The sequence below is a fragment of the Engraulis encrasicolus genome, chromosome 10 (genome assembly GCF_034702125.1).
Source record: "Engraulis encrasicolus isolate BLACKSEA-1 chromosome 10, IST_EnEncr_1.0, whole genome shotgun sequence".
Taxonomy (NCBI): domain Eukaryota; kingdom Metazoa; phylum Chordata; class Actinopteri; order Clupeiformes; family Engraulidae; genus Engraulis; species Engraulis encrasicolus.
The window spans coordinates 5,732,089-5,746,341 of NC_085866.1; the positions used below are offsets into that span (position 1 = coordinate 5,732,089).

The following is a 14,253-nucleotide window of genomic DNA, read 5'->3' on the forward strand; positions in this document are numbered from 1 at the left end:
TTTTATTCCTGTAGTGGTATATGCACTTTTACAAAGGCAATGACATGTGTTGCATCACATGCATTGGTTTAAAAGAGAACTGATTCACCAAAATCAGTAAAATTCAGAATAAAGAATTAAAATTAAGCATTGGGGGAAGGGTCTAATGACAGTTGTGTAAAAAAGTTGCTTAGTGTATAATGTGAGGAGGGCTGGGACTCGATCCAAATTTCCTGGATCGATTCGATTCCGATCCAGAAAGCTATGATCCGGTTCGATCCACGATCCGATTCGATTCGATTTGATATCGATCTTTTGTATTGCTGGGCTTATTTATGCCTAGAATTCTAAGACCAGTTATAAAAACTTAAATATCTCAGCCTTTGGTGCCCACACAAACATGAAATACCTTGGTATGTGAGAAATAAGTGGGAAAATGTGGAAGAGAGCTACAGGATGTGGTTGAGAAAATAGCGCCTATAATGATCTTCAAAAGATCGATCCACAAAGTTGTGAATCGATATTGCCCTTTTCGAATGTGAATCGATATTGGATCGCGATTCGATCTTTTGAACCCAGCCTTAAATGTGAGTTACATAAAACAGAGTTACGGGTAAAAGCAATGTTTATAGCGACTTTGTCCACGTCTTATATTCCTAGTTTAAGTCAGAATCTACCCTGCGACTGGAAGCTTTTATAACAACACAGAAATTGTAAACTTATGTTATGCTTGATTTATCTTGATCTTTGGTCATTTTTAATCACAGACTTCACACAGACTTCCATTAGCCCTAAAGCAGATCCCAACTAATTTATTCTATTTCTCTCTCTCTCTCTCTCTCTCTCTCTCTCTCTCTCTCTCTCTCTCTCTCTCTCTCTCTCTCTCTCTCTCTCTCTCTCTCTCTCTCTCTCTCCAGATTGGCTGCAGGCTGTCCAAGTGCTAATGGTGTTGTCTGTGGTCTTCTCGTCCGTGTCCTTCCTCATCTTCTTGGGGCAGCTCTTCACCATGTCTAAAGGGGGGCTATTCTACATCACAGGCCTCTGCCAAGTCTTCTCTGGTAAGCAGGCCTGGACTGGTCATCTGACATACAGGGAATTTTCCCAGTGGGCCGACTGTCTTCAGGGCCAATGCTTTGGCCGACCCATTGGTGCATTCTGAATATACAGTGGACTTAACCCATCATAGTTAGTATGGGAGTGTGGGTGAGGGGTAGCCTGATTATCATAGACGTTCAAATCTCTTCGAGACTTGGTCTGACCAAGAGCATAACTATTAACGTTTCCCAAACGGCATGGTTGACCTGCCTCCCTTGGTTTGCTTATGGTTGTTTGCTTATCGACAAAAGTGGGAGGAGTTCCCGTATTTGCGGGAACTCAGAAAGTAGGCCTACTTGCTCTTGACCTAACTAGTTGCAACGCTGAAAGTGTTGCTTCACCAGGAGGGCACAGCCTGGCTAGGTGAGGGGCTGGGTGAGGGGCTGGTTTATGCCAAAAAATGCCAGGGCCGGTTTGTGGACCTAGCTCAGCCCTGCTGGTGAGCTATGACTTCCTCCCCCCCTGAGGGCCTGGCTGACTGACTCACTCTCTACATCACCACATCACCACAGTGACTCACCCACTCACTCACCCAGGCTGCCAATCAATGTGGTTCCTTCCGTCTTTTCCTCCGGCTTCTTACCTCGCCTATATGTGGAGAAAACTAGGGCCACTGCTAAGGTTTGGAGGCCGTGAGCATAACTGGTCAGGAGGCCCCCCTCATCAAGTCAAGTCAAGATACTTAACCCCAAATTACTCCTGGTGGCATGGTGGTACCCTGCATGGCAGCCACGGCCACTGGTGTGTGAATGTGAGTGTGAATAGGTCTATCAAGTACACCAGCAGCAGTGTGTGTGTGTGTGTGTGTGTGTGTGTGTGTGTGTGTGTGTGTGTGTGTGTGTGTGTGTGTGTGTGTGTGTGTGTGTGTCTGTGTGTGTTTCTGTGTGTGTGTGTTTAGTGCAGGTAGAAGGTGCGGTGTGCGTCTGTGTGTGTGTCTGAGTGTGTGTGTGTGTATGTGTGTGTGTGTGTGTGTGTGTGTGTGTGTGTGTGTGTGTGTGTGTGTGTGTGTGTGTGTGAGTGTGTGTGTGTGTGTGTGTGTGTGTGTGTGTGTGTGTGTGTGTGTATGTGTGTGACTGTGTGTGTGTGTATGTGTGTGTGTGTGACTATGTGTGTGTGTGTGTGTGTGTGTGTGTGTGTGTGAGTTGTGTGTCAGTGTGTGTATGTTTGGGTTTAGTGCAGAAAGTGCAGTGTGCTTGTGTGTGTGTGTGTGTGTGTGTGTGTGTGTGTGTGTGTGTGTGTGTGTGTGTGTGTGTGTGTGTGTGTGTGTGTGTGTGTGTGTGTGTGTGTGTGTGTGTGTATGTTTGGGTTTAGTGCAGAAAGTGCAGTGTGCTTGTGTGTGTGTGTGTGTGTGTGTGTGTGTGTGTGTGTGTGTGTGTGTGTGTGTGTGTGTGTGTGTGTGTGTGTGTGTGTGTGTGTGTGTGTGTCTGTGTCTGTGTGTGTGTGTGTGTGTGTGTGTGTGTGTGTGTGTGTGTGTGTGTGTGCATGTTTTGAGTTAGTGCAGGTTGAAAGTTCAGTCACAAATATAGTAGTGCAGGTGGAATGTTCAGTCGCAGATATGGTGGTGGGGATGAGGGGGGGCGGGTTGTCAGGGAGAGTGGGTTGAGTGTTCAGTATCTTGATTGCTTGGTGCATTGTGCTGCTCGCCAGCCTGGTGGTACGGGAACGGAGGCGCCTGTACCTCTTTCCAGAGGGCAGGAGGCTGAACAGTTTGTGTGCAGGGTGGCTTGTGTCTTTGATGATCATCAGTGCTTTCCGGGTGAGGCGTGTGGTGTAAATGTCCTGCAGGGAGTCATAATTAAATAATAATAACAATGCGGCAATAAAAACAATTTGGGGGGCAAAGTGGTTGAGGCCCTAAGCACTCTGGCTATACCTAGCGGCAGCCCTGGAGAAATGGTTTCCCCGCTGTCAAACTGCCCATGGCGGCGCATGATGGCGCATGATGGCTTATTTTGGGGGGCGGGTGGCTCCGGTGGTAAAGGAGCCTGTTCGGTAACCAGAAGGCTTTAGGCTCGAGCCCCAGCTCTGCCTGACCCCATGGATGTGTCCCTGAGCAAGATGCAGCGTAACCCCAAATTGCTCCTGGTAGCAGGGTGGTACCCTGCATGGCAGCCACGGCCACTGGTGTGTGTGAATGTGAGTGTGATTGGGTGAATGTGAGCCATACAATGTAAAACCGCTTTGAGGGCTCAAAGGAAAGGGAAAGGTGCTTTATAAATGCAATCAATTTACCATTTACAATTTTCTGAATTAAATATAATTACAATTGAGACAACAACTTCTTATTCATGCTTTTGGGCAAAGATGTTTAATAAAAGGCACCCTGACAAAGACCATGTAGGTGGAAATGCATCTGTAAGTCCTTTGCTGCCTTGAAGAAAAGTAAAAAATACTGAAACTGGAGTGTTTCCTCCTTTTTCTTTTTTAATGTTTAAAGGGACACTGTGTGAGATTTTTAGTTGTTTATTTCCAGAATTCATGCTGCCTATTCACTAATGTTACATTTTTCATGAATACTTTCCACCACCATCAAATTCTGAGTATTCTTTATGACTGGAAAAATTGCACTTTTCATACATGAAAAGGGGGATCTTCTCCATGGTCCGCCATTTTGAATTTCCAAAAATAGCCATCTTTAGCTGCAAAAACGACTGTACTTGGACCATACTAGAAAATATTTGTTTATTACTCAGTAAACTTTCATGTAAAGATCAAATTTGCCAATAGGCAGCCCAGTTTCAATGAGCAGCATAGTTGCAGTACCTTTGTTGACCATTTCCTGCACAGTGTCCCTTTCATAAAAGAAATGATGATCAATGACATGAGAGCAGAGTAAAAGGGCAGGGGGATGTATATTGATCTGCTGCCATGGTGTCGTCACGGTGCATTTCCTGGAGCTGTGCAGCTGGCTATTAGACGACACGCAGGATCCAGTCAGGCAGGATGTAGCATGATAGGGGTGTGTGTGTGTGTGTGTGTGTGTGTGAGAGAGAGAGAGAGAGAGAGAGAGAGAGAGAGAGAGAGAGAGAGAGAGAGAGAGAGAGAGAGAGTGTGTGCGTGTGCGTGTGTGCATGCGTGTGTGTGTGTGTGTGTGTGTGTGTGTGTATGTGTGTGTGTGTGTGTGTGTGTGTGTGTGTGTGTGAGAGAGAGAGAGAGAGAGAGAGAGAGAGAGAGAGAGAGAGAGAGAGAGAGAGAGAGAGAGAGAGAGAGTGTGTGTGTGTGTGCGTGTGTGCATGCGTGTGTGTGTGTGTATCCCTGCTCTTGTGACTCTCTTCTTACGTGCCCTCAGGTCTCACAGCGGTGTGTGTGTGTGTGTGTGTGTGTGTGTGTGTGTGTGTGTGTGTGTGTGTGTGCGTGTGCGTGTGCGTGTGCGTGCGTATTCGTGCCCTCAGGTCTGACAGCGGGCTCGGCGGCCCTCATCTATACTCTGCACAACAAAGAGATCCTTCAGGACGCGCGGGAGTTGAGCGCGGGACACTTCGGCTACTGCTTCATCCTGGCATGGGTGTGTGTGCCCCTGCTGCTGTGTAGCGGCATTGTGTACATACACTTACGCAAGAAAGAGTAGACACACACACACACACATAAAAGGTCAACACACACACCCAAACACACACACACACACACACACACACACACACACACACACACACACACACACACACACACACACACAAAGGTCAACACGCACGCGCACACACACACACATACACACACACACACACACAAGGCGGTTCAATGAAAAGTTACTGACATTATGAACTTTGAAAGTATTTTTTTATTCCGTATCTTAATGCTGGTCTTTTGTGGTATTTTTTGGAATGGTATTTTTTTGTCTCTGGACTCAGCAAAGAAGACTATGCTAGTACAAAGTAATTTTTTTTAGAAATTAAGAAATACTCCATGACTGTATGCTTTTTTATTCTTCTACATACCAAAGGACAAGTGTTAATCATTTACATCCCGGATGGGGGTCAGCTCTATGTTCCCACAGCCCACTGGTCCCACGGCCCAAAGGGTCCCACAGCCCATATGGTCCCAGCTTATTCCTGCTGCTCCATGTTCCCATGTTTAAGAAATTATTCAAATATAGGCCCTATGGTCTACAACTCCATGTTCCCACATTTCCAAGTAAACTAAGAGAACCAATAGGCCTAAAAAATAATGTTAAAAATCCTAGTGATGTGGGACCAATGGGCTATGGGACCAATGGGCTGTGGGAACATAGACACGCTCCCCAGGGATGGGCATGGGCAACTGGAGGCCTGGGGGCCACCTTCTCACTCTCATAGCGCGTTCAGGCCGACTGAGAACCGTGCTGGAGCCCGTTCCCGCACCTAATCGTGCACCGGCTGTCGTGTTCACGCCACAGATATTGACGTTCGCGAACCGGAAAGTTGGTTCGCAATGCGAACCGCAAAATACTAGGTTTTTCTCTGCGAACCGTGACGACAGCGTGGCCGTCAGCAGGTTCATCCGGGTAACAAAGTCACGTGCGGAAGAAGTTCAGAGCCCGGTATGAACACCGGCGGTTAGCAAACAAGCACTTTGGTGCGGAACGTAACTGGTGCGGGCACCGACACCGGCTCCGTTCTGGTCGGCCTGAAAGCCCTATCAGTGTGGGCCATAGACTAACATAAAAAATATTTTTTTTGTATCCTTACGAAATCAATTGTTTTTATCCTTACGGAATCACTTTTGTAGATTCTCGCAAGGGCGTGGTCATGTGGTCCTGCCCTCCAATGGTGCTGATAAACATCCTTTAGATGAAAATGGTTCCCTACCAGTGATTTAAATGTCCATGACGGAATACAAATTAAGTCTGCTGCTTCCTTGACCGTTGTAGAAAACCTTTTGATTGTTTCAGAAATGTTGTATTTTGCCTAAATAAAACAACCAATCGAAAATGTCATTCAGGCTACTTTTTATGTAAAAGATTTATAGGTAACATTTTTCCAAATGTTCAAATGACTTCTGAAACTCTTCGGTCCCAAGCCGGGGCCTGTGGTCAAATTCAATGTACGAGAAAGTTGTGCACTTTGTAAGGTAACTTTTTATTTTTTAGTTCACCCATATTGGTCATTGACGTCACGTGCACACTCAATGGTTCTGTAGAGGGGTGGACACACACAGAGATACTGCAGGGGGGGTCACAGACAGAATAGACTTCTACACACAAAAAACAGCAAGGGAAAAAACAGGTTGATAGTTAACTCAAGACATTAGTCACAGTACTCATGTACATCAGTTGGGACAAATTGCATCACATTCAAAAGGATTTTTTATGGCCCTACTGTTGCTCTAGCCTATGGCCTATTTCTCTAGAGCCCCATGTGGCTCTTTTGGGAACAGTATATGGCTCTTACTCACTTTGGGTTTCCAACCGTCCCTTGAAATACGGAATAGTCCTTTATTTATAAATAAAAGTACGGGTTCCATATTGAGTTGAAACAGAACACGGGAGGTTAAAATGTGTTAAAATGCAGGAAATTACATCTAAGACATCGGGGAGAGGACTCCCAGACCCTCGCCATGATGAAGTTGACAGTTGACAACCCTATACTTAGACTAGGCCTACCCGCTATTAATAAAAGTAATAACTTGACTGTACACTCTAACATTGTTGGGCTTAATTGAAATATATGCTTTTCATTGTATTCAGTGTTTTTAAAATGGTATGGCTCTCATGATTTTTTTTTTAATTGATTTTTTTTGTGATTCACTGTTTTTTATTTATGAACAAATTCCCAAACTGGGAAACAAAGGCATTACAAAGTCAGTGATCAATACCCACCCACCCCATTTTTTTTTTTTTTTTAAATTGGCGTTTATGGCTCTCTCCACCAAAAAGGTTCCTGACCCCTGCTCTAGCGGTAGGGCACTGAGCTGCTATGCCGGCGCCCTGGGATCGAGCCTTTGTCAACTCCTCCCTGTCTCCCCATTTGCTTCCTGTCTAACTGTCATGTCCTCAATGAAGTCAAAAAGACCCCCCCCCCTCCCAAAAAAAATGTTAAAAGTATTTGCATGTATATTTTTATGTATAATTTGTATATGGCTCTCTTACTGTAATTGCCACTACAGTAGTACACTGAATATCAAACTATCCTAAGTGACCGGAGCACACAGGATATGTTTTCAGTCATTTTATTGTGAGGCAAGCATGAATAACATTCGACACAGTGCGTTTTCTTCAGAGTCAAAGTGGAGGTGGAGGGACATGGCCTAACTGTCTACAGTCCGACATTGTCTCTACAGTCCTGCACTGTGAGCACCAAGAAGGCTAGAGCGCAAGTGACCTCTTTTCCCATATCCTAAACCAGTGGTTCCCAACCTTTTTCTTCAGAGACCCATGATTTTACGAGAGGGAGACACATGATACCCTCTGTTTCCTGTGAAAACTCATTTTTGTCATTTCATTCCTCAATTCTTCTTCGGTGAAATACAGAATAAATGTTTAATAGCACTAACATTTTGTTGCTTCTATGCATATATTAGCTAAATGCATTGTCATTTATTCAGCATGGGCTATATATGATATTTAAAATGAAACCCCTTAAAATCAAGAGGGCTTCGCGACCCCCTGTGGATCTTTGCACACCCACTGGTTGGGTCCCGACCCATAGGTTGGGAACCACTGTCCTAAACGACCCTTGCCATTATGTGCATTAACCTCATAACGTCATGAAGCTATGATGACTAGAGAGACGCCGACTGCCTGGAATTAACCTAGAGTGGCATGCACAGAGGAGTGGAGCACTGCATGCACTTCTATCCTTGTCTTAGCCCTCAAGCTTGTGAGGCGGGGACTAGCTTACATAAAGAGAGATCTGTGCTGTATGATCTTGTGATGTGTTGGGTTACATAAAAGCGAGCATTTGTGATTTTCTCTCCAAGAGGAGGGCAGAATGACAATGAAAGACTGACCATGAACACTGACTCTGACCCAGTGAAGGTGGGTACTGCGCTGTTATACTTCAATTGCATGTGTAACTTGCATGGTGTAATGTTTAGAAGTCAACATGGCATTCAGAGTAGGTTTTTAAATACAGTAGTAGGCCTATGTCCCATATTTGTAGCGCAGGGAGAAAGCTATAGGGGTGAGCAGGCAGGGCATATGCCCTGGGGCTCAGGGAAAACCCCTATTGGTGGTCCCTTTTCTGACCTTGCCAGACTCTATGGGGGGCCATATAAGTGTCTTCCCCTGGGACCCAGTGTGCAATTTCTCAGCCAATAATCCCTTGTTAAGGTCATCTTACTTTTAGGTTGCTGGATGTGCATTAGTGGTGTGGATCGGCACTGCCCTCACGATCCGATTCGATCACGATTCGGGAGGTAGCGATTCGATTCGATTCGATTCGATTCGATTCGATTCTATGCAATCCGATCCGATCCGATTCAATTCTACAATGCATTGCAATGCATTACATTTCTATTGAAGCAAAGCAAATGTTTAATCAGTCATGATGAGGCAATACAAGTAGTCAGATACTGAGCAACAATTTATTGGCTGTTTTCTGTATCAGTCTGTATCAGTCTTGCAATGTTTTGAAGTGCTTTTATTTAATTTAACATTCATTTGCTCCCGAAATATCCATGGAAGTAATTGAAACTTAAAAAAATTGCCGGATCGATTCGGATCGCCGAATCGATCATTGTTGACACCACTAATGTGCATGTGCATGTGCTGGATATGTGCTGAAGTGATGCTCTCTTCAACGTCTGCCTGTTTAACACAGATGGACAACTGAAAAACAAGAGGGAGGAAGAAGACAAGAAAAGAAGGGAAGAGAGACAGATGGAGGAGACTAAACAGAGAGAGACTTGCAGAATGACAGCAGGTGAGACTTGTACTGCAGGCGAGGCATATCACATTTCCTTACGACAAGATTTCTCTGCCATTTGTTCTCTCTAGTTCTGTTTCTCCTTTGCTCTCTCTCTCTCACACACACACTCACTCTCTCTCTCTCTCTCTCTCTCTCTCTCTCTCTCTCTCTCTCTCTCTCTCTCTCTCTCATGAAATACAATCATGTTGTTTTTCTAGTGGCCTTGAATATAAAGTATGAAAATGGAAAATATTTCACAAAGCATCCAACATGTCTCTCTATAACATCAACAGAAATGGAAATCCCACATTGAAGTGATTAGAAAGATGTGTATTACGTTATCACATGAGTGTTTGTCTCAAAGAATCACCTCATCATTGTGTTTAGGTGCTACACACATATCAGACATGAGGCTTGTTCTTCTGGGATGCAGAGGTGCGGGGAAGAGCGCATCAGCAAACACCATCCTGGGCAGACAGGTGTTTGATACTACAGGTGGGTATGTGAATCACGACGATACACATGGCACGATTCTATTCCATCACAATGCATTGCAATAATTACTTAGAGTAGAGTAGAGTATCATGTTGTCATTTACTAATCCCGAGGGAAATTAAGATGTCAAGTAGCATACATACATACATAAATACAGAAGAAGACACAAGGACATTACACACAACATTGCACATATAGTATATTCATACTTCATTCTATATACTATATATACATACATACTTCAGTAAATGTGTACAAATGCATTATCATGACGTTTTTGTTTGCACCCCCCTATTCAATACTTTAGGAAGAACAGCCGTGGCTGCTTGCGTGAAGAGAGAAGGAGAAACAGCAGGCAGACACATCACTGTGGTGGAGACACCAGGATTTTGGAGTTACGACACTGTGGAGGAAACCTCAGAATGTGACAAGCAAGAGATTGTCCTCAGCGTGTCCCTGTGTCCTCCAGGACCCCACACTCTACTCCTGGTCATCAGGGTGGAAGAGACATTTGGAGAGACAGAACGTAGATCAGTGCAGGAACACCTGGAGCTTCTGGGTGAGAAGGTCTGGAGTCACACGATAGTGCTGTTTACTTGTGAGGATCAACTGGAAGGCAAAAGCATTGGGCAGCACATCGAAAGTGTTGGAGAGTCTCTGCAGTGGATTGTAGAGAAATGTGGGAACAGGTACCATGTTGTGGACAACGAGAGGAGCGATGATGGCCAGGTGACAGTGCTGCTGGAGAAGATCGAAGAGATGGTGGCAGCAAACGGTGGCAATCTTGTTGAATTTGACCAAATTCAGTTCAAGAAACAGTTGAAGAAGAAGGAGGACACAGACAGAAGAGTAGAGGAGAGGAAGATGAAGGTGCAGGAGCAGAGAGAGAGCATCAGGTCATCACCAGGTGAGACATTACTGATTTTTAATAATAATATGCATTTGTTTTTGGCTTTTTAGCTCTTTATTGAGATGGGGCAGTTGAGGATGGAGACAGGACACAGATACATATTTCCTATTCCTTTCCTATGAGGAAAGTCCTTAGTGTCACAGGATCAAAGAATGATGCTTTAACCCATTATGTCCTAAGCCCTTTTTTGGGAAAGGGTGCCCTCTTCCTATTAAATCCTAAATATCTCAGCCTCCAAAGCACATATAGACATAAAATAGGTTACATTTAAACTCTAGAACCTTCATTTTGCACTAGTATAGTGTTCATTCAGCTCTAACATAGCCACATTTTTAATAAAACATCTCAAATCTCAAGAACTTGAATGCAGCGTGTATATATGTCGCTCCAGGACACAATGGGTTAAAGGTGCACTGTGTAAGACTGTGGCTAGAGTAGGTATTGCAACTATGCTGCTCATTGAAATTGTGTAGCATGGATTCTGGAAATTAACGGCTAAAAATATTACATGGTGCACCTTTAATTGTACTGAACCCCTACCCCAAGGCAGGATGGTATCAGATACATGAGATGAGATATGCCCCTATTAATCTTCCAGGTGACAAGTGATTTGAGAGGAGAGTTTTAAGGAGCTGTAGTGAAGGGGAGTAGAGTTGCTCCGCCAGGACTGGAACCCAGACCTTCTGGGGTAGTAAACTGGGGCTCTGACCGCTACACCAAAGAGCCAGGCTTGTTGGCATGACATTCAGAACACACCCACAACCAGGGCTTTGAACCGGTTCAAGGAACGAAAACGAAAACCGGGAACTTTTTGTATTTTACAGGGAACAGAAACGAAACCGGAAACTTTATTATTTTTTATGTTCTGGAACAGGAACACGTATTTAAAAGTAATGGTAACCGGTTAATACCGGTTAATACCGTTCCTCAAACTAAAAAAAAAGTAATTATTTTCCTGCGCACGTTACCATGACGGCTGAGGTTCACGTCTTGTGTGACATCAGACATTCTCTGACTGAATGGACAGACGGCGGTGGATTACAAAGTCTCCACTCCACATCTTAAACAAGAGAAACCACTGTCATACTAAATGGCAGAGTTTCCATTGCAGCATTGTAAGACATTGCAGAGAAGCGTGTGTAAAGCGCACAGAGAATGTTCTACGTTATTGGGCATCCATGGCCGCTTCAAATATGCACAAACTCACAATGTCCATCATAGCGCTCCCCGTGACCGAAGTCAGCGTGGAGCGCGCATTTTCATTATTGAGGTTTATTCTCCACTTCTCCGCTTAGGTCGTCCCTCAATGACAAAATTCTGGAGGATAGGCCTATTCTTTTCATCCGCTTGAATAAACAGTTTGGAATGTAGGCTGACTCATTTCCACTTCCGTATTTCTTGGTTAACTAACGTCAGTTAGACCTATGGGGAATAATCAGCTGACAGGAACGAAATTAACCGTTCCGGGAACAATATTTTTTTGTTCTAACCGGTTCAGGAACGTCAATTTATTGGTGGAACTCATAACCGGAAACGTTATAATTCCGTTTCTGTTCGGAAGGGAACGTTTGAAAAAGGATAACGCTTCAAAGCCCTGCCCACAACCCTAGTGATGGTCACTCCATCACACTGCCTTTCCCATCGGGAAGCGCACCCGTGCGCTTCACACACTCACGTACCTCACACACCTGCCCTTCATGCTTCTCCCATCCAACGTGCCCCATCATCTATGCTTCACCCATCACTGGGGTCCCTCGCACCAGGGTCACCAATTCTGGGGGTCCCTCACATGGAATTATGGCCCACACACAATGGGTACGCTTCCGATGGCCTCAGGGTAGCCATTCCACCTCTGACACCATTTGTAGTGAAGGGGAGTAGAGTTGTCCTACCGGGACTGGAACCCAGACCTTCTGGGGTAGTAAACTGGGGCTCTGACCTCTACACCAAAGAGCTAGACCCGTTGGCACGACAGTCAGAACACACCCACAAGCCACAACCCTAATGATGGTCACTCCATCACAGGAGCCATCTACTGTATATGCTCACCTGAAACAACCAGCTTTTTTTAAATATAGCATGGAGGCTGTGACATCAACTTTGTAACCATAGTCACAGACAGAGTAGCTAGTATCTAGGTGATTCTGAAATTACAGATGCGAAAATTAATGACTTCTTAAACCAAAGACTAAACCAATTCTTTCATCCAGGCGGTGTCGAACACATCTCAGCCATGAGGATTGTACTGCTGGGACACAAATACGCTGGAAAGAGTTCATCAGGAAACACCATCCTGGGCAGACAGGAGTTTGACATTCCGGCTAGAAAAGCGGAGTGCGTGAAGAGAGAAGGAGAAACAGCAGGCAAACGCCTCACTGTAGTGGAGGCACCAGGATGGTGGCAGGATGCCTGTTTGGACGACACCCCTATCCGCCACAAATGGCAGATTATCCGCAGTGTGTCTCTGTGCCCTCCAGGACCCCATGCTCTACTCCTGGTCATTGATCTGGATGACTCTTTCAACCAGGCCAGCAGAAGAACTGCACAGGAACACATGGAGCTTTTAGGAGAGACAGTCTGGAGCCACACTCTAGTGCTGTTCACCAAAGGAGACCGGCTGGGAGTGCCTAGCATTGAGCAGTACATTGAGAGCGGAGGAGAGTCTGTGCGGTGGCTTGTAGAGAAATGTGGCAACAGGTACCATGTTGTGGACAATGAGAAGAGTGGTGGTGGCCAGGTGACAGAGCTGCTGGAGAAGATCGAAGAGATGGTGGCAGGAAACGGAGGCTCCTTTTATGAAACCTTAAAGAAACAACCGGTGCGAAAATCAACCTCCACAAAGCTAGTGTTATCAACAACATTTTGATTTAATTTGTTGAATAAAAAAATCGAAAATGTTGTATGGATACATTTTGGTATATATTTTTTAAAGACACATTAATGACTGACTATTTTACTTCTGTCTGTGAAATAACCAATGGTTTTAATATTAACATCTACATAGTCCATGTTTTTGATCTGACATTTTTTTTTTGATAATATTTCCATGTATACCTTTTTTCTCCCATCTCTTCCACAGTTTGTGATTCATTAATTGTTTCTCAGGAAACAAAATAGAACATCCATCTTCAACTGCCAAACTCAGTCCCTGGAAAAGTGTGGGTTTTTTACTTGTACATGTCTGGTATCACTATGAAGTCCATCCCTACATATTGCAAAGGATGGTTCTTGGAAAGCACAATGCCGTTATTGCTTATGAGTACTTCTGTGGGGGTCCGTTTGCACTAGCCCGCTGATTCTCAAACTGTGGGTCGAGGCCCACGGGTGGCCAGCGAAGGTATTCCAAGTGGGCCCTGAAATTATTTTCGATATATCTGAAATTAAACAGGTATTTGTTGCTGCAGACTATTCATCATTTCATTTGTATTGTTTATTTGGTGGGCCCCAAACATTTGGGAACATTTCAAGTGGGCCACCAGTTGGAAAATGTTGGGAACCCCTGCACTAGAAGCTGACAGGGCGGACAAAGGGTTCAGTTGTCCCGGCCAGGCCCAGGGAGACGAGGGGCCAGACAATGGGTCCTCATTACATTGTATGTATTGTGTGGGGGTCCCTTTCGGATGACATTGTCCTGGGCCCAGCCAAAGCTGTTAGCGGCCCATCATCAAGGTACTCTACTTATTACAGGGTTCCCACTCCATATCAGATGTAAAATTCCATGACTTTTCCAATAAAATAGAATTTTCACGACCTCTCGTAAAACTAAATGTCCAAAATATTGGTAAGAAGAGGACATTTAGCTCTGTGGTAATCAATTTGTAACAGCCAGTCTTTCTAATTTGCCATTCAGTGGCAGACAGTCAACTCGCTTCTACATTTTGCCAGGCATGATTGCCTGAATTGAGAAGTTTCTTGACATCCTCATATTCTTTCATGTTACAGGAAGTATTT

At 44.7% G+C, this 14,253-nt stretch overlaps 2 protein-coding genes across 4 annotated transcripts in view; both read left to right on the forward strand.

Moving 5' to 3' along the window:
- The window catches only part of emp3b (epithelial membrane protein 3b (MAM blood group)), a 9,288-nt gene extending 3,303 nt beyond the window's left edge, over positions 1–5,985 (forward strand). Inside the window, exons 4-5 of the mRNA XM_063207928.1 lie at positions 897–1,037; positions 4,467–5,985. Of these exons, the coding sequence (XP_063063998.1) occupies positions 897–1,037; positions 4,467–4,642 (317 nt within the window). The 3' untranslated portion in view covers positions 4,643–5,985. The remainder of the gene's footprint in view (positions 1–896; positions 1,038–4,466) is intronic.
- A 2,002-nt stretch (positions 5,986–7,987) lies between these two features.
- LOC134457544 (GTPase IMAP family member 8-like) lies at positions 7,988–14,165 on the forward strand. Of its 3 annotated transcripts, XM_063209552.1 has the most exons (5): positions 8,847–8,912; positions 9,285–9,392; positions 9,700–10,299; positions 12,513–13,120; positions 13,382–14,165. In XM_063209552.1, exons 1-5 carry the CDS (start codon positions 8,870–8,872, stop codon positions 13,394–13,396), a joined length of 1,374 nt encoding a protein of 457 aa, XP_063065622.1. In that variant the 5' UTR covers positions 8,847–8,869; the 3' UTR covers positions 13,397–14,165. The 3 variants fall into 3 exon arrangements, with proteins under 3 accessions (XP_063065623.1, XP_063065622.1, XP_063065621.1); XM_063209553.1 differs by lacking the exon at positions 8,847–8,912 and adding an exon at positions 7,988–8,026 and having other exon boundaries at positions 12,513–14,165; XM_063209551.1 differs by having other exon boundaries at positions 12,513–14,165.
- Positions 14,166–14,253: the final 88 nt, after the last annotated feature.

What these genes read in the sequence shown, in the direction of transcription:
- LOC134457544 (XM_063209551.1), top strand. Translation starts at nt 8,870, where the DNA reads ATGGAGGAGACTAAACAGAGAGAGACTTGCAGAATGACAGCAG. An exon ending in ACAGGTGTTTGATACTACAG is followed by an intron (nt 9,393 to 9,699) that starts GTGGGTATGTGA and finishes TCAATACTTTAG; the next exon opens with GAAGAACAGCCGTGGCTGCT. An exon ending in GAGCATCAGGTCATCACCAG is followed by an intron (nt 10,300 to 12,512) that starts GTGAGACATTAC and finishes TCTTTCATCCAG; the next exon opens with GCGGTGTCGAACACATCTCA.